Raw genomic sequence first — 19,426 nt, forward strand, 5'->3', positions numbered from 1 at the left:
AATAACTTAACTGTGTCCTGTAGCTAAAGGATAAACCACAATATGATCCATCTGTATAAGTTTTGTCTCACGTTTTCTGTGTTCTTATGCTATTTTTCACCTCTACATTGATTTCATCGCTATTAAGTATTGGCGAGTACTTAAAGCCAAAGTTTCAGTACTGGTAGTTGTGTAAATGAATAAACTACACTTGATTAATATCTGCAGAATCATTTTGAAGTCCATGACTGCAGAGCTAAAGTGTCCGTTCTGTTTAGCTGTCCCTGTGACTGAAAGGGTTATATTCTGCCCTCTTCTCTTTTAATGTTACTTTTATGATGATTACTTCTGCCTACTGTTTTATTATTTATATTTTGATTTGTTGTATTGTGATTTTAATGTCTTTCCTATTCTGTAAAGCACTTTCAATGCACTTCCCTCACCTTGACGTTGACTGATAGATTTTTATAGTAAAAGCTGTAGTTTTTATTCATGAGTTTCAGCTTCCTGTTTATAGCTGCCATTTTGAGGACTTTTACCAATTCAAAAGACAGATTCCTTTGTTAATTAGTTGTTAATTGCTATAGCAACAACGCCAGATATCGATCCGACTGAAGCCCGTGCGATGAGACGTCTTCAGACTTGCGTAAAGTACACACACATTTACAGATCGTATAGAACTTTTCCAAACTGCTCTGCTCTACGTCAATACCACTTTAGGCTCAAGCTAATTCACTTGGACATTAGCACATTTAATTTACTCGGTGCCCCTGGGAGAAGAGGTCTATTGGCTCTTATCTGCTCACAGCTGACAAGGTTCATGATTGAACATTGATCTCGGTAGTTTCAACATCAACAAGTCTTCCATGAGGGCAGGTTTCTTCTGGATTGGCAAGTAGATGGAATACTGACTTAAGGCTGAGGTTAAGTTAGTGCAAATGTGTTTATTCTGCATTTTTATAATACAAAGTCGAGCCAAAACACAAGCAAAATGACTCATTATCTGCAGAATGAATACAGAATACACTTATGTTTTGAAAATGACTGTTAAGGAAGAGCATGAAGGTGTTTAAAGTTTAAAAATACAGAAAACTACTACATTTTTTCAATTTAGTTTAAAAAATGAGCAGAAACAAACTGTTAAGTAATGAAATAATGCTTTGTTCAAATGTTTATAAAAGAAAATGTACGTTATAAACAGGCCCGTCGGCAGAAATTTCAGGGTCCGGTGCAAAAAAGTCTCACATGGGCCCCCCCCTCTAATGCAAATTAATAAGATGTTCAATTCCGGGTCCTTAAAACCTCGAGGTCCAGCACAGTAGACCCATTTCCCGACCGCCCTGTTTACTCCCGTTAGTAGGTCACGTTTTATGGAATACTCAAACCAGTACTTCACATAGACTTGGTATTACATTTTACAAACCATGTTATTCTCAAACGCATTTAGTCTAATACAAACACGCAGCTTTTTCCCTTTAATAACTTATTTGTTTAGAGTTGTCCCTCACTATAAAGCGGTTCACCTTTCGCGGTCTCGCTGTTTCACGGATTTTTTAAGTGCGATTATACATGTTTTTTGTGCTGCGTCCTGATTGGCTAAAGGATGCAGTGTGACTCTGAAGTGCTGTACATTTGGAATTTGTTTTCTCCCCGACAAAACCCACAATGTCGATGAAACGTTCTGCACCGACAAAGACGCCTACGAAGGTTTGAACTTTGAGAGAGTTTAAACGAGAGAGAAATGTGAGAAAATGTTAACGCCTGTGTGAGAAAAGTGTATAAAGTGTGTGGTGAGGGGTTTTACAGACAAAAACATAGAGAATAATGTAAAAAATAAACCTGATACTTCGCGGATTTCGTCTATTGCGGGTTATTTTTAGAACATGACCCCCGAGATAAACCAGGGACCACTGTACCAGACTCCAGTCAAGTGAAGCTCATCGAGGTGAGGAGCTATAGCGGCGAATTTGGAGCCATTTTTCCGTATCTGGAAATGGAGCGAGCACTTAACAACGCTGTCAATCAAACCTGTTGCTAACGCTAGTGGGAGCGACTTTGGGGAAAGATGGCACTTAATTTGTCTGTTATTACTGTTCATATCTTGATTTACAGACACAATAGTGAAATAAAAACCCCAGGATCATGTAGAGCGAGTTAATACGAACATTTAAGACCAAAATGACGAGTCTGACAGCAGCAGTAAAGTAAAGTAAAGTAAGTTGGAGCCACTAGCGCGTTAGCTATGTCCATTTATACAAACAGTCTATGATCGTACCACATGGATCATAATTATTAAACTTACCTGGGTTTGATCATTGGCATTTCAAACGTGATATTTTCCACCACAGTTGTGTTCAACAGCCAAGGTTTTTGTGAAGCGTACGCCACCGGGCCCCTTTTCCTACGATCCAAGAGAACAATACTGAGCAAATATTCAAATATTTAATAGCCGTGTTCAAACAGAGGTTCATAACGGCAGGATTTATTTCTGACCTAAACCATTCGGGCTGATTACGTAACAGCTTTTTGTCACGTAAACATTATGAGAAAATAAAATGACAAAAGGAATGACGCAGCTTAACACAACAGGAGCAGATAAAAAGGAACAACTGCGAAAATGGGACTGAAATTTTTATCAGGGGGATGTACTTTAGGTGAGTGTTTCCATGGAGACAGTGTGAAGGATGTTATTACACTTTGTCATGTTTACCTGATTTCACCGTCGCCCGCCGCGTCCCGGTCTGTGGGGCTGCAGAGATGAAAGACACAGCGTTAGAGATCCAAAATAACACAATTGGCTTAATAATAATAATAATTTAGTCAATCCTAACATGTGTAAACTGACCCACATTCTCATAGGGTCGTGAAAAGTATCGGAAATCAGACTATAATCGATGCTAAAACTAGTACTGAAGCTGGATATTCATTTGAGCTGGTGTTGATACTAAAAAAACTCATTCACAGGACAGAAAAGAGCTTTTCCTGAATATTTTAGAATGATTCTGAGCTGTATCTGAACAAATACAAGACACATAGACTAGTATACACCCATGGACCACTGTGAACCTACTGGACACTCTGAATAAAGAGTGTTTTTTAGCATCATCGCGGTATCCTAAGTATTGTATCGAGTCTATTCCTTAGTATCAAGCAACGCTGTCAATCAAACCTGTTGCTAGTGGGAGCGACTCTGGGGAAAGAAGGCGTATGATTTGTCTGTTATTAATGTTCATATATTGATTTACAGACACAATAGTGAAATAAAAACCTCAGGATGTAGAGGGTTAATACGAACATTTAAGACCAAAATGAGTCTGACAGCAGCAGAGACAGAGAGAAGACACAGTTTAAAAAATAAATAAATAAAGTCAAAATAACAAAAAAACAACAACCAAAAAACCCCCCAAAAAACTCAAAATAACAAAGAAACAAAACAAAAAAATAAAGAAAGAAAGAAAGAAAAAATAAAGAAAATAAACAAAAAACTGCTCAAAGTAGCAAAAAAATAAACATAACTTAAACAAAAAATAAATAAAAATAACAACAAAAAAACAAACACAAAAAACTAAAAATAACTAAAAAAAATAAATAAATAATAATAATAATAAATAAACAAAAAAACACCTAAAAAAACCCACAATATATATATATATATATAATAAACATAACTTAAATAAAATAAAAAAAAATAAAATAATTAAAATAACTCGAAAAAATGAACCCCAGGATCATGTAGAGGGTTAATATGAACATTTAAGACCAAAATGAGTCTGACAGCAGCAGAGACAGAGAGAGGGGACAGTTTTTCAATAGAAACTGAACTGGAGCCAGAAGCGCGCCCATGCTCACTTCTTCATATTTGGAAAGCGGCGGCTAGCAGGTTAGCTATGTCCATTTGTATATATTTTTATACAGTCTATGGTCGTGCCCGCCGTCTGGCAGTATGACATCATCCCCGCTAAAAATACCACCATCTTAATGTTTCCTCCTGTAATTTGCTAAAACAGCTCATCCAGTTCTTATGGGAAGTTTGTACGAGGAGACTTTAGTTACAGGACATAGTCTTGTGACACAGAGACGACGGCGGCAGACCAGACATCGACCTCCTCTCTCGCTATGACAACAGGTGGTGCAGAGGGCATGAAAAATAACCCGTGAGGCTAATGGAACGTGGCCTGAATGCTTCTGTGTGGTTAGGTGCACTTTAAGGGGAGACTCTGCAGGTAAATACAAAAAAATGAAAACATGTTTACTTCACTGGTTACATAAATGAAAAAATGTGTTTGGACATTTTGTTATGTTAAAATATCCCAGATGTGGTCCCAGATGTACATTTATCGGGTTTGTTGACACGTTAGATTCAAAGATTTTGGATAATTTATTTAGTATTTGAGTAAACTGGAAAAAATATTGGAAAAATGTGCAGATAAAGTCATATTTTGTCAAATTTTTAGATAGTACTTTACTTATTCTAAGTTTTTACATAAGAATAAATCAAGATTAGAATCAGTTGTAGGAGGCAACAAAGTACAAGTAGTAAAGTACTGTACTTAAGTAGAATTTTTTTATTTATTTAATTTATTTTTTCTTTATTTGTATGTATTTTTTTATCATATATATATATATATATATATATATATATATATATATATATATATATATATATATATATATATATATATATATATATATATATATATATATATATATATATATATTTTTTTTATTGTATTTGTATTTATTTATTTTATTTTTATATTTTTATTTATTTCATGGTAACATCCTGACTAAACTTTTCAAGTTCAAGTTTCAGCTTTGAGCAAAACAAAAATAAATGCACAAATTAATAAACTGATTCGTATTGTTACTGTGACCAAAATATGTCTCATTTTTAATCAATTTCACTTTAACAAATTGATAACACTATCAGGATCTATGGGAAATAATACTTTTACTGTTTACAGGTACTTAAATACTTTTACTTAAGTAGATTTTCTCATGTGATGCTTTTACTTGAGTAACTTTTTACCTCTGCATCTGTACTTTTATTTTTACTTTTACATAAATACGAGGGTCATTCAATAAATAAGGTGAATTTTTCGGTATAAGGACTTTTAATACAGTTAGACGCTTACTTTTTTTTTGTTTTGTTTTTTTGTTTTACTTGTTTTTCACATGGATTTAATTTATTTTGCAGATTAAAAAAAACAACTTTGTTTTGGCGATTAACAAAGATGGCCGTCCAAGAAGCTCCAGGATTGAACAGCGGTCATTTACCAGGTTTTTGTTTGGTGAAGGTGCAAACCCGTTGAAATTCATACACAGTGACATTCTCCTATGAATTTCAACGGGTTTGCACCTTCACCAACCAAAAACTTGATAACTGACCGCTGTTCAATCCTGGAGCACGATTCAGAAATTAAATCCATTTGAAAAACAAGTAAAAAAAAAAAAAAAAAAAAAAAAGTAAGCTTCTAACTGTATTAAAAGTCCTTATACCGAAACATCCACCTTATTTATTGAATGACCCTCATATATGATCTGTGACAATGGAAAGATTGAAAAGAAGAAATGCTTTTTAAGAAAACACCCACTGAAGTTATGTCCGATATAGATCTATAAATGAAAGATGACTAAATGCTAAGTAATATGTGACTTATTTAAAAGCTTATATATATACTGAGAGCACACTAACCAAAAAAAACCAAAAAACAAAATGGGGAGTAGAAAAGAGTTTTGCCTGCAGCGTCTCGTCTTGACTCATCTCTAGCGGCGTTTCTGTTGAAAACTCTCAGTTATGTTGTTGGCTGTGACTTTAAATTCAGGCCGTGGTATTTTTAACTTGTGACTTTGGTGCCAGTGTACATGAGATCTCCTCTCCACAGCCGCGGTCTATAAATACGCCTCATACTTTAAAAGCTCGCTCACTGCACTTACCTCTCAGCCTCCTCAGATTCAAGGTACGGGAAACTGTAAAACAAATGAAAGAAACGTGAAAACAAACAGAAAACAGAGATGATACGACACTTTAAAGGTCCAATATGACACAGAACTGACTCTTGTAGCTTTGAATCATGTTATAATGTGGTTTTCTCCTCAAAAACAGACCTGGAGTTGTGTTTTGTTTCATTCACACATGTTTGAGTAACTTTATTATTAGTCTGTTAAATCTCCAAAGCTCAAAATGCTCTGTTCCACCTTGTGATGTCATCAAGTGGTAGATTTTAAGTGACAGTAACAGCTCCTTTTACCTTTCGTTCAGCAGAAATTGGCAATTAAAGGTGCTGAAATCATCCAAATGATTCTAATGAAGGTGTGTGGAGTTTAAAAACACAGTGGAGCACTTCCTGTATTACCACATGATGACATCACAAGGTGGAACAGAGTGTTTTCTGTTTGAGAGAAGAACTGAGAGACGTGTGAAACTTGTGTGAACGAAATAAAACACAACTCCAGGTCTGTTTGTGACGAGGAAATGTTATAACATGGATCTGAAACTTTAAATATATTCACAGGACGCCATTTTGAGGACTTTTCACCATTCAAAAGATATAATATTTTGTTTTGGATTGAAACTCTTAGGTAGAACAAACACCCAACTGCATCTATAGCCAGAAAGACATGGAATTATTAAATGTTTTTACAAGTAGAACATCGTCTATTTTGAGCTGTGACAAAATGGAGCCTCACTGTTTCTAAAAAGCTCAGTTTTGGTCATGTGACTATAACAGGATCGAGGTTAAAGCTGAAGCAGACAGAAGTGCTTTTGTATTTTGTTTCTTTTAACACGTTTTGTTCTTTTTTTTTACTAAAAAGATCCACTGGCCGATGTTTGTGCGTTTGAACTGTTCACTGTCCTCCAACAGTTTACACATTACCACAGTTTAAATCTGCAAACGACTCGAGCATTTTAATTCAAATTTTATCTGTTTGTTCTGTGTCAGGGGTCGGTGACCTTTAACCCCCAAAGAGCCATTTGAACCCGGGTTCCACAGACAAGAAAATGCTGGAGGCTGCAAATACTTTTTAACATCTAGAATAAAGACACTGTGTATATTTGTGTGTATATTGTTTTTTTTTACCGTTACACTTTGTATAAACAACTATATTGTGCTGTTTATTAAATCCATGAAGTACTGCAGAGAAAATTACATAGTATTTATATAATGAACAGATTTTGTACATTTTAAACTCTGAAAAAATTATAACCAAAAAAAAAAAAACACGCTGAGTTGAAGGTCTTTTTCAAATGAATTAAAAAGCTGAATTTAAATGATCCATGTAGCAAACACAAAATGAGCCTCATCCTTCCATCGTCTTTGAGTTTTCGGAGCGTGTAGCGGAGCCTAAATGAACGGGGTTTTGGCGTGTACCGGCTTCTGCTGCTTATATTTCAAGATCACAATAATCTTCCAATATAGAACTACAATTTACAGAAAGAACTAACACAAATAAAATACACTTCAATTAAATACTATTACTATTTTCCCAAGCCACAGGCAGTGTAAGGATGAAAGAGCCACATGTGGCTCCAGAGCCGCAGGTGCTCGACCCCTGGTCTGTGTATTGTTCCTTTGTTTGCTCTTGACATGTGCAGCTGATTTCTTGGCCAAATCCCCCTTGACAAAAGATTTTGACCTCGACTGGTGCTTTTCTGGTCGGGGCTGGGGGTCGTTACTAAAATGATTTCACGTTTAAACTGAGTAGATATTAGATACAATATTTACTCTGTATTTGAAACAGCTCCTTTAACCTTTAGTTTTGTAGAGATTGGCAAATCCAGAGCTGAAATGATCCAAATGATTCTAGAAATGAAGGTGTGTGGAGTTTAAAAACACAGTGGAGCACTTCCTGTATCACCACATGATGACATCACAAGGTGGAACAGAGTGTTTTCTGTCTGAGAAAAGAACTCAGCTTAAATATGCAGAGTTTGCGAATGAAACAAAATACAACTCCAGGTCTGTTTGTGACGAGGAAACATTTTACCATGAAGCTGAAATGAGCATAAAACGGCCCCTTTAAATAGATTCACAAGTTTCAAATTCACGTTTACATTTCTGGTCGGGGCTGGGTGTCGTTACAGAAATGATTTCACATTCAAACTGGGTAATTATTAGCTACATGATGCAGACGCTTGTATTTGAAACATGACACACCTTCATGAAACAAGTGTGAGATTGTTGTGATGTCAAATGTGCTTTGGTCCAGCTCCCCGAGTGTCTGAGGCTCTCAAACATGACCCTAAAGGCCACCGTACTCTACAGTGACCCTGTGGAGAGACTGCCCCAACAGGACAAACTGAACCTCTGGCCTCTTTGAAAAACATATCTCTCAACATTTCTCTCTTTTTAAACAGTTTTAGTCTGTTTTTATATACGATTAATGTTTAGTTTAGTAACGGGAAGAATACTCGGTCAGTGTATTTTGTTACAGAATGTTGAATACTTGCACTAAAATGGATTTGTATTGTGTTCTGATACATGGACCAGTCAGAGTACTTTGTTATGAATACTTGGAATACTTTTACGCAGGGTTGCATTTAAATTATAATGTAAAAACGCAACATAAAAAAGCTGTGTTTTGTTAGTTTCAGTGTAATTAGCTCTTCCTTCAGACAGATAAAGCAGAGGAGTTGGGTTTTTATCACCGATTCTGTGCAGTTTGAAGACGAAATTGTGTGACGACGTACTGCCATATATTCCTTTGGTTTTAGAAAAGTATCTGTACTCTGAATACCACCAAATGAAAAAGTAACTGTACCAGATCTGACACAGTTACTCCAGATGAGTGCAGTTGTCCCTCAGTATAACGGGGTTCACCTTTCACCTCTTTTTAGTGCAATTTTACCTGTTTTTTTATCAGACAAATTTACATAAACGTTGGATCGCAGTGTGACTCTGAAGTGCTGTACGTTTGCAATTTGTTTTCTCCCCGACAAAACCCACGATGTCGATGAAACGTTCTGCACCGACATCCTGCAGGTTTTTTAACTTGGAGAGAGTTTAAACGAGAGAGAAATGTGAGAAAATATTAACGCCTGTGTGAGAAAAGTGTATAAAGTGTGTGGTGAGGGGTTTTACAGACAAAAACATAGAGAATAATGTAAAAAATAAAGCTGGTACTTGGCAGATTTCGCCGATTGTGGGTTATTTTTAGAACATAACCTCACGATAAACCAGGGACCACTGTACCAGACTCCAGTCAAGTGAAGCTCATCGAGGTGAGGAGTTATAGCGGCGAATTTGGAGCAGTTTTTCTGTATTTGGAAAGGGAACGAGCACTTAGCAACGCTGTCAATCAAACCTGTTGCTAACGCCAGTGGGAGCGACTTTGGGGAAAGAAGGCGCCTGATTTGTCTGTTATTACTGTTCATATCAGACACAATAGTGAAATAAAAACCCCAGGATCATGTAGAGCGAGTTAATACAAACATTTAAGACCAAAATGACGAGTTTGTGTGAGAAAAGTGTATAAAGTGTGTGGTGAGGGGTTTTACAGCAAAAAAACAGAGAATAATTGTAAAAAATAAAGCTGATACTTCGTGGATTTCGCCGATTGTGGGTTATTTTTATTCAGCTACTTCCCAACATTAAAAATACTGGTAGTAAAATGTAAATCAAGCGGATAAATGCTTATAACGACGCTTAAATTAGCTAAACTGCTCTTGTAAATGGCTCGTCAGCATCATTATGTTCATTAGACGAGAAACTTAATTAAATCGAGCGCATATAAAACTCTCTAAAACCATGTAACTAAAAACAACTTCGATAAACACGACTTATTTCTATTATTTGATTACATTATAGTCATTTTCCAGCTCAAGGAAATGCTGTAGTTAAAGTCACCAATTATTGCTAATCCACAGCGAGTGAATCCTCGAGTTAATGGTTTCATCAGTGCAGAACGCTCGATGGCACTTGAGCAGACGACGGCTGATTGTCGAGCGACTCTGGAGCTGATCACGTCCACTCACAGACACACGAGTGAACAGTCATTTTACAAACCAAAGATTCACACAACAACATCATTAAGACTCCAAGGTCGCGGCATATTTAGATTTTGACCATAAAAACAAAGAGAAAGTGTCAACAGTCACCTCCAGTCTCTCTAAAACCTTCAAATCAGGATGGAAATCTAGAGGTAATAATGGACTGAGACTTGAACTTTCACAGCCACATCAAATCAGTAACATCTGCAGATTTTTACCACCTAAAAACAAGTCAAAAAACAAAGGTAAACTGTGAAAACCAGACTCAGAGAGACTTATCCTGCATTTGTCTCTTTAGGTTAGACGACTATGACGTCCTGCTCACTGGCCTCTCCAAACGAGCCACAGAACAGAACATCCAGAACATCCAGAACACTGCTGCTCGGGTCAGGACTAGAACCAGGAAGTACTTCACACATGTGTCCTGTGGCTCAGGTCTCTGGCTCCTGTGGCTCAGAGACTTTAAAGCAGCTCAGTGTGAACAAGTCTCTCCATGGACCAGCACCAAAGAACATCTCCCACATGAGCCACAAGAACCATCTCACATGAGGAGGACTAAACCAGGACTAAACCAGGACTAAACCAGGACTAAACCAGGACTGAACCGGGAGTAAACCGGGAGTAAACAGGGAGTAAACTGGGACTATACTGGGACTATACTGGGACTATACTGGGACTATACTGGGACTATACTGGGACTAAAGCAGGACTAAACCGGGGCTGAACCAGGACTAAACCAGGACTAAACCAGGACTAAACCAGGACTAAACCAGGACTAAACCAGGACTGAACCGGGAGTAAACCGGGAGTAAACAGGGAGTAAACAGGGAGTAAACAGGGACTAAACTGGGACTAAACTGGGACTAAACTGGGACTATACTGGGACTATACTGGGACTATACTGGGACTAAAGCAGGACTAAACCGGGGCTGAACCAGGACTAAACCAGGACGAAACCAGGACCAGAATGTTAATTTTATGATTATTTCTGTTTTGATTTATTGTATTGTGATTCTAATGTGTTTCTTATTCTGTAAAGCACTTTGTACAGCACAATTCGTACACAAGGTAATTCAAATAAACTCGTCTTACCTACAAAACAGCAATGAGCCTCAAGTCTAGTCCTTATTATCAAAATCCACTTTAAAATTGCAGTATCATGTTTGTACATTTGCTTTGGACTCCTCTTGAGATGCTGTAGTTCCAAAAAGCTCCTCATCTCTACTATCTGACCATCATTAAGTCCAACTAATGAACAAGGGAAGTAATGAGCCATGTGCGCTGGAGAGACCACGCCTGATAATGACCAAAGATAAACAAATAAACATAAACTGTGCAGCCTCCAGGACAGAGCCGTGTCCGTGCAAACAGGTGCCTCTCAGGCCATGACCTTATGTCGCACTGAAATACACAGAACATTCTCTGAAAGGATGAAATAGTGATGAAGAAAACCTATTTTTGAACTACAGGGAGAATGTGAATGTAAAGAATGGCTGAGGACACAGTACAGAGGAAAATGGGTCTTTACATCTGATCTAAAGTCATCAAATATTAATCATCACAAAAGCAGATGTAAAGCGACATTTAAATGAGAAATGTGCCGCGTTCATTAAATATACAGACCATCTTTGGTACAATCATATCTTAGAATTTGAAAACAATGGATGCCACTTTATAGAAATTGCACTTTTAATGAGATACACTGATCCAACTTTTTCAGTTCTGATACGATTTAGATATTATGGCTGGATCTGCTGATACCCGATATCAACCAATACCAGGACACAGACTGAAAACAGCATTTATTTCCTTAAAACTAGAGCTCGACCGGTGTTTTTTTCATGATACCGATTGTTTAGAATCTAGAGCAACTGATGGCTGATAAAATCGGCTGATATTGATCATTTTTGCCCAAATTTTTTCATTTAAATTGACTAAAACTTCACCCACAGCCCTTTTTTTAACCACATACCTGTAAGAGAGACATGTAGTCACTTTTTGTGCAGTTATCTCTCTGCACTTAAGTGTTCAAATAAAGCTTTATGTGTACTTTTCAGGTAACAGTTCGGCCAAAACAAACTGATACGCTAAAATGGGTAAATATCACGCTCTCTACCATAGACTTTATATATAAATAGACAGCTAACCTACTAGCCGCCACGTTCCAAATGAAGTTCAATAGGAAGAGATCATGGGTGCGCTCCATCGACTCTGGCTTCAATTCACTTTACATTAGAAAACTGTGTCCTCTCTCTGTCTCTGCTGCTTCAGACTCATTTTGGTCTTAAATGTTTATATTAACATGATCCTGGGGTTTTCATTTCACTATTGTGTCTGTAAATCAAGATATGAACATTAAGAACAGACAAATCAGTCGCCTTCTTTCCCCGAGGTCGCTCTAGCTAGCATTAGCAACGGGTTTGATTGACAGCGTTGCTAAGGAAGGGGTTTTACCTTCCACAGCTTCGCTCCAGATTGGCTCTTTGGTTTCTACGATACTTGTCAGAATTTGAGTTGTGGTCGATATTCTTGGCTCCAAAGTCGCCCCTTAACTGCTAGTCTGTCTATGGTCCCAATTTAAAACTCAAAATGACCAAGTTAAGAGTTAGTCACCCTGAATCAATGCCAGATAAATGGAGAGTCCAGCCCCTCGAGCTGTGCGTGAACATGAGATCGACTGTATCTAGTCGGTAACGCTCAACGTCACACACAAGCTCAGGCTCCTCTTCCCCCAGCGAGGTGACATTCCAGTCCCCAGAGCCAGTCCCCATGTCTGGAGAGTCCGGTCGTCGAGGCCCCCGCCTTCGACTGCCGCCTAGATCTCTGTGCACCGGCCCCTCATGGATCCTCCTGCAGGTGGTGGGTCCACGGGAGGACGGCCCCACGTCGCTCCTTCAACTTGTGCCTGGCCGGGCCCCGTGAGGAAAGGCCCATACTCATCATGAAAGGCTTTTGAACTGCTCTTGGTCTGACCTGTCTCCCAGGACCTGTTTGCCATGGGTGACCCTACCAGGGGCCCCCGACAACATGACTCCCGGGATCATTCAGGCGCTCAAACCCCTCCACCACATTAAGCTGGCGGTTCAAGGAGGGGTTAGTCATAATTACCATATTTATTCAACTCATAATGAGGTCTTTCACACTTATTAGCATCCTAGCTAGCTCTATTGTTCTCTTTGTTTCGGGTCTGAGGATAGAGTTATCGATGGGGGAGAGATTATGCCTGAGGCCCCCATTCCTGTTTAAGGAAGGACTGTCTTTCCTAAAAAAAAAAAAAAGCTTCTTTAACTCTCCTCTCAAACTATTTCTTTTCTCTGGCTCAGATCTGAACCTCACTATCTTCAAACGAGTGGTTAGTGTCTCTGTGATGGAGACGGACAGCAGACTGGGGTCCTGAGCAGCTCTCACGATGGTGTTGGTACATTCTCTTATGTAGTAGCTGTTAAGTTGAGTTAGTTGCGCTCTACAGATACTCTCTCTGTTTGTTTAGCAGCTGGATCAGTGGAACAGATTACAAACAGATTTCAGTGACTAGAAGAACATTCACACAGCCCTCGTCTATAAATACACTGGAGCGGTTGGCATGACTCGAAAGGAAAACACAAACATATCCCAGTCATCCCTTTGTTACCGGTGAAACCTCGTCTTTTCCACCACCTGCTGCTAACACCAACATCAACATGAAACTGCAGACAAAGAACAGAAACGACCCAATGGAAACTGATCATCTTATTTAACCTGATCTAATGGTGTATTTTAGATAGTGAGTACTAAGTAAGTAAGTCAAATTTGGACGTATCTGTACTTTACTTAAGTACATTTTACAGTGGATACTTTTTACTTTTACTTCAGTACATTTGAGAGCAGTGTCTGTACTTTCTGCTCCACTACATTTTTGAACAGGAAAAGTATAAAGTACTTTTCATATGATTTGAGGGGTTATTTTTACCATGTTCAAGGAAAATCCTGACTGAAGTTTTCGAGTTCAAGCTTCGACTTTGAGCGAAACTAAAATAAAAATTAAGAAACTGATTTGTATTTTTACTGTTGACCAAAATATGTCTCATTTTGAATCAATATCACTACATTTATACTTAAAAAATGTATTTAAAGAGTAAAAAGTAAAAGTGTTCATTTGTTAAACGGGTACTTTAATGCTTTTTTCCTGTGATACTTTTATTTTTACTTGAGTAACTTTTGACCTCTGTATCTGCACTTTCACTTAATAAATAAAGTAATAATAAGTAATAATAAAAGTGCTCCATCCGCCTTTTAGCAGCAGTCAGTCACTTAAATAAACCTTTTCAAATTATACATTCAAGTCACAAATGGAGCCGTGATATGAGACAAAACCTGTCCTTCACACTGGGTTTATGAATATTTAACAGGAATCCCAGCTGTCTGCGTTTCATTCCAGGCTTCACTAACAGCTCCTGGCTCAAAGCGCTGGCTCTCGCTCTGCTGTAATCCGCACTAATATTGGACAAAAGCCTCGCTCGAGTGGCAAAGGGACGGGAGGAGCGGGAACGCCAGGGACGATATCAGAACGATGCACTGGGAACTGTAAGTGTGGAGTCACTTTACTATAGATCGATGGAGCGCGACCGTCCTGTCCAGCTCTGGGGTTCCACAAGTAAAACCTCCATTTATTTATGTCTTCAGCCAAATTTACATAAACGTTGGATCTCAGTGTGACTCTGAAGTGCTGTACGTTTGCAATTTGTTTTCTCCCCGACAAAACCCACAATGTCGATGAAACGTTCTGCACCGACAAAGACGCCGACAAAGATTTGAACTTTGAGAGAGTTTAAACGAGAGAGAAATGTGAGAAAATGTTAACGCCTGTGTGAGAAAAGTGTATAAAGTGTGTGGTGAGGGGTTTTACAGCAAAAACATAGAGAATAAGTAAAAAATAAAGCCGATACTTGGCGGATTTCGTCTATAGTGGGTTATTTTTAGAACGTGACCCCCGCGATAAACGAGGGACCACTGTACATAACATTAGAACATCACTCTTAAAAACTTTCTTTCGTTATTCGAGCATGAATCCCACAGTAACATGGTGCACCCGCTCTCACCATAATCACTATATAGACATTCAATATAAGTCAGAACAGTAAGTTGGAACAGTATTTTTTGAGGTCTTTTGTACTTTTTCTTGCGCTACTGGGACATTTTTGGTTATTTTTTGGATGTATGATCAGATTTAAGCCATAAAACGTTGAATTAAAGTGTGTGGTGAGGGGTTTTACAGCTGCAAAACGGATATAATTGTAAAAAAAATAAAGCTGATACTTCGCGGATTTCGTCTATAGCGGGTTATTTTTAGAACGTGACCCCCGCGATAAACGAGGGACCACTGTATAAACAGAGAGACACAGAATTTAATTAACGATAGATTTCTGAATTATCATTACAAGTTATGTAATCAGAATGTAATCACATGTTTTTAATGTTATTGGACAAGAAATAACTGTGTAATGGACCAGACACCCTCTTATTCAGTCTTTTTTTCTTTATTTTTACTACTTTATTTTGACTACGGGGCGACAGTACTACAATTGGAAGAGTGTTTGTCTATTGCGCTAAAGGTTGGCGGTTTAAATCTCGCTCTCGATATAAAGATCATGGGTAGAATGGTCTGATCTACTGACCCACAGACGTCGTGTCCTTGGGCAAGACACTTAACCCATCTCTCCCCCAGTGTCTGTGTCACTGGTGTGTGAATGAGTAATGTGGTTTCTTGACATAAAGTTGGAAAAGTGCTATATAAAAATGCGACCGTATATGATTTACTTTCTACATTTTATATACAAACAGAAGACATCAAATATATGAAGCAAGATATGTGAGATTTTGTCGTAAAGTAAAGAAAAAAAAGCTCTACTAAACATTTTTTGACAAAGCTACGGGTGGCTACTTTGAGGATTTGGGGTTATTTAACATTTTTTCTTTGCTACATCGTTTCCTTATATTTTATTTCATATATTTGATGTGTTCTGTGTGTAGCTAAAATGTAAAAAGGAGCAAAAATAAAGAAAAAAACCCCACATTGGATGAGATTGTCACAGTTCTGCCTGTTTTCTGCCTGTTTTGTTTTAATTTCCCAGCCTGTTCCAGTCCTCCGTTCGCTGCCTCCCTGTTTTCCCCGCACCTGAAGTTCGTTGCTAATCAGGGGTGTAGCCTTTATGTTCTCCCTGTGTTCAGTTTGAGTTGCTGGATTGTCATTTGTTCATTTCGTTCATCTTGTTTGTTCATTTAGAAGACACACAGGCTCTGTATTTCCAGTAAACCTGATGTACAAGGAGTTCGTCTGTGTTTTCTTGTGTTACACGTGAGTCCAGTTCTTCACCTGTGTCCCAACTTTTGACTGCTAGTGTAGATTTTTGATTCTATGGGACAAATTAATCTGAAATTGAGCTCCTGGACCAGGTAAGGACACAGCTACGCAGATAATAACACACACTGTTATCGTGAGGCTGTACGAATGACGAGGATAAATATGCCACGTTAAAAGTAAGTCATTAGCGAGTGTTTGGATGGGACTGGTGATTCATAAACGATGACAAGTAATTGGTTTGAGCAGTTATCAAAATTAAATATCTTGATGCGCACGCAAAATACAAAGCCACCAAGCAATTTGCACTAATGTTTACTTCAGGTTTTATAAAATGTTAGTCTGGGAACACCGTGACACAGTGGAGGAAGTGTCTGGGGTGGGGGAAGTGTCTGCGAGTCCCTGTTTAAACCGCTGCCCCCGAGACCTGGCCCCTGATAAGAGGAACAATAAAGATGGATGGAACATGACACCTCGACAATAGGCTCTGTGCACAATAACACCTGGTGAACTCACTGTTAGCGTCGTTACTTCCTGTGCAATTTTATCTCTATTAAGGTTTTAATAAAAGCGACTGTTAGCTTTGAGGCACAGTGAGCTAGCTAACATGCCGCTGTGCACAGAGTGTGGAAATATAACAGAATCTGGATGGTGAATCGATGGCGTCGTGTTGTTTTCAGTGGGCTCTGCTCATTGGTGCATGGGCCCAAAAATAATTCTCTTACACATTACTTCCTCAATACGAGCAGAAACATGCACCGCGCCATGAGTTTGGCGGCCAGAGTGGAGCTAACACGAGCTTTGAGCGGGGCTAGGCTAAGACTTACAAAGCTAAGTTTTAGGCGTTTTGAGGTTTAAATATTTTTAAATGTTCATAAAGTGACAAATGAACCATCGCACACTCTGAGGACTTCAGGGACCAGTCTGGACAAAACCAGGACTAAACCAGGACTAAACCAGGACTAAACCAGGGACAAAACCAGGGACAAAACCAGGGACAAAACCGGGACTAAATATGGACTAAACATGGACTAAACTAGGGACTAAACCAGAAGTAAGCCAGGAGTAAATCAGGTCTAAACTGGGACTAAACTGGGACTAAACCGGGTCAAAACCAGGGACTAAACCAGGGACAAAACCAGGACTAAACCAGGACTAAACCAGGACTAAACCAGGGACAAAACCAGGACTAAACCAGGACTAAACCAGGGACTAAACCAGGGACAAAACCAGGGACAAAACCAGGGACAAAACCGGGACTAAATATGGACTAAACATGGACTAAACTAGGGACTAAACCAGAAGTAAGCCAGGAGTAAATCAGGTCTAAACGGGGACTAAACCGGGACTAAACCGGGACTAAACCAGGACTATAAACCTAAATCCCTACAAACTCTGCCCTTTGTGAAGTTGTGGATGTCCTGTCAGCTGAACACAGACAGTTTGAATTCCCCCAAAATGCATCGTGCTCCACAGGAGACTTCCTTCTGGGCCTAAACCCCTGGGAGCTGCAGTACCTACAGAACAGCCACTGGTTGATCTCAGCCCGGGACGGAGGGGGAAGTATCTTTTTCAGTCCTTATTATAGATCCGTGGCACAGAGCCTATAAACCTGCTGAACATCGACGCCCAGAAGCACCACTTTTTACCAGAGTGACAGAAACATTAAACTCTCACTCCAAATCCCATCTGCGTTTCATTTAGCGATTCCTCAGCTTTACTCTGACGACATGAGTCTGTTTTATAAAGCACCGATACATTAATGGCATCGAGTAATAGCACGAGAGAGCGCCCTGACAGACCCATTACCAGCCTGATTTAGAGCGCACGCTGCCTTCAGAAGCCCGTTCACTCATAATTAACCTTTAACCTTTGACCTCACTTGGATCAGACAGTGACCTGGGGCTTAACACACAGCTCCCCTCAAGGACATCCATCATCCTGCTATGGCTAATTGGCTAGACTCAGACAAATCATATAAATATATAAATCAATATTTCCTTATGTTATTCCTGAAGACAATTAGCACCACTTTGGTCGCAAAAAGCGGGAAAAATATCACTTAATCAATGTAAAAGGCTTGTTACCATGGCACCAACACAAGACCAAAGAACAGGCCAGAGACCAGACCAGAGACTAGACCAGAGACCAGACCAGAGACTAGACCAGAGACCAGACCAGAGACTAGACCAGAGACTAGACCAGAGACTAGACCAGAGACTAGACCAGAGACTAGACCAGAGACTAGACCAGAGACTAGACCAGAGACTAGACCAGAGACCAGACCAGAGACTAGACAAGAGACCAGACCGGAGACTAGACCGGAGACTAGACCGGAGACTAGACCGGAGACTAGACCGGAGACCAGACCGGAGACCAGACCGGAGACCAGACCGGAGACCAGAGACCAGAGACCAGACCAGAGACCAGACCAGAGACCAGATCAGAGACTAGATAAGAGACCAGACCGGAGTTTTAGCTGCAGAACTTTTCCCAAATTCTCTGCTGAAATGAATAAGATTGAAAAGAAAACACATTTTAGGAGCATTTGGAGGTAAAAGCGGACGGGACAGAAAAAGGTCACTAGAGAAAGCCATAAGAATACAATTAACCTTTGACCCCATTTTGATCAGACAGTGACCTCAATCTTGACACAGATCCCCCCAAGGACATCCATGATCCTGCTGTACGAGCAAATAAGATCTGTGCTCCTGACTCTGCACCAAAGAACATCTCCAACACCGGGACTAAACCGGGACTAAACCGGGACTAAATTGGGACTAAACCGGGACTAAACCAAGGCTAAACCGGGACTAAACAAGGACGAAACCGGGACGAAACCAGGACTAAACCGGGACTAAACCGGGACGAAACCGGGACTAAACCGGGACGAAACCAGGACTAAATCTGGACTAAACCGTGAGGAAACCAGGACTAAACCGGGACTAAACCAAGGCTAACCAGAACTAAACGAGGTCTAAATCAGGACGAAACCGGGACTAAACCAGGATGAAACCGGGACTAAACCAAGGCTAAACCGGGACTAAACGAGGACGAAACCAGGACGAAACCAGGACTAAACGAGGTCGAAACCGGGACGAAACCGGGACGAAACTGGG

At 39.4% G+C, this 19,426-nt stretch overlaps 1 protein-coding gene across 1 annotated transcript in view; it reads right to left on the bottom strand.

Annotated features, from left to right (window-relative positions):
• Window positions 1–19,426, bottom strand: part of abcc8 (ATP-binding cassette, sub-family C (CFTR/MRP), member 8) — a 122,000-nt gene that overhangs the window by 44,748 nt on the left and 57,826 nt on the right. Inside the window, exons 17-19 of the mRNA XM_033968232.2 lie at window positions 5,917–5,949; window positions 2,690–2,728; window positions 2,282–2,380 (exon numbers count right to left, since the gene is read on the bottom strand). Coding sequence (XP_033824123.2) covers window positions 2,282–2,380; window positions 2,690–2,728; window positions 5,917–5,949 — 171 coding nt within the window. The remainder of the gene's footprint in view (window positions 1–2,281; window positions 2,381–2,689; window positions 2,729–5,916; window positions 5,950–19,426) is intronic.

Source organism: Periophthalmus magnuspinnatus, chromosome 6 (assembly GCF_009829125.3).
Source record: "Periophthalmus magnuspinnatus isolate fPerMag1 chromosome 6, fPerMag1.2.pri, whole genome shotgun sequence".
Taxonomy (NCBI): domain Eukaryota; kingdom Metazoa; phylum Chordata; class Actinopteri; order Gobiiformes; family Gobiidae; genus Periophthalmus; species Periophthalmus magnuspinnatus.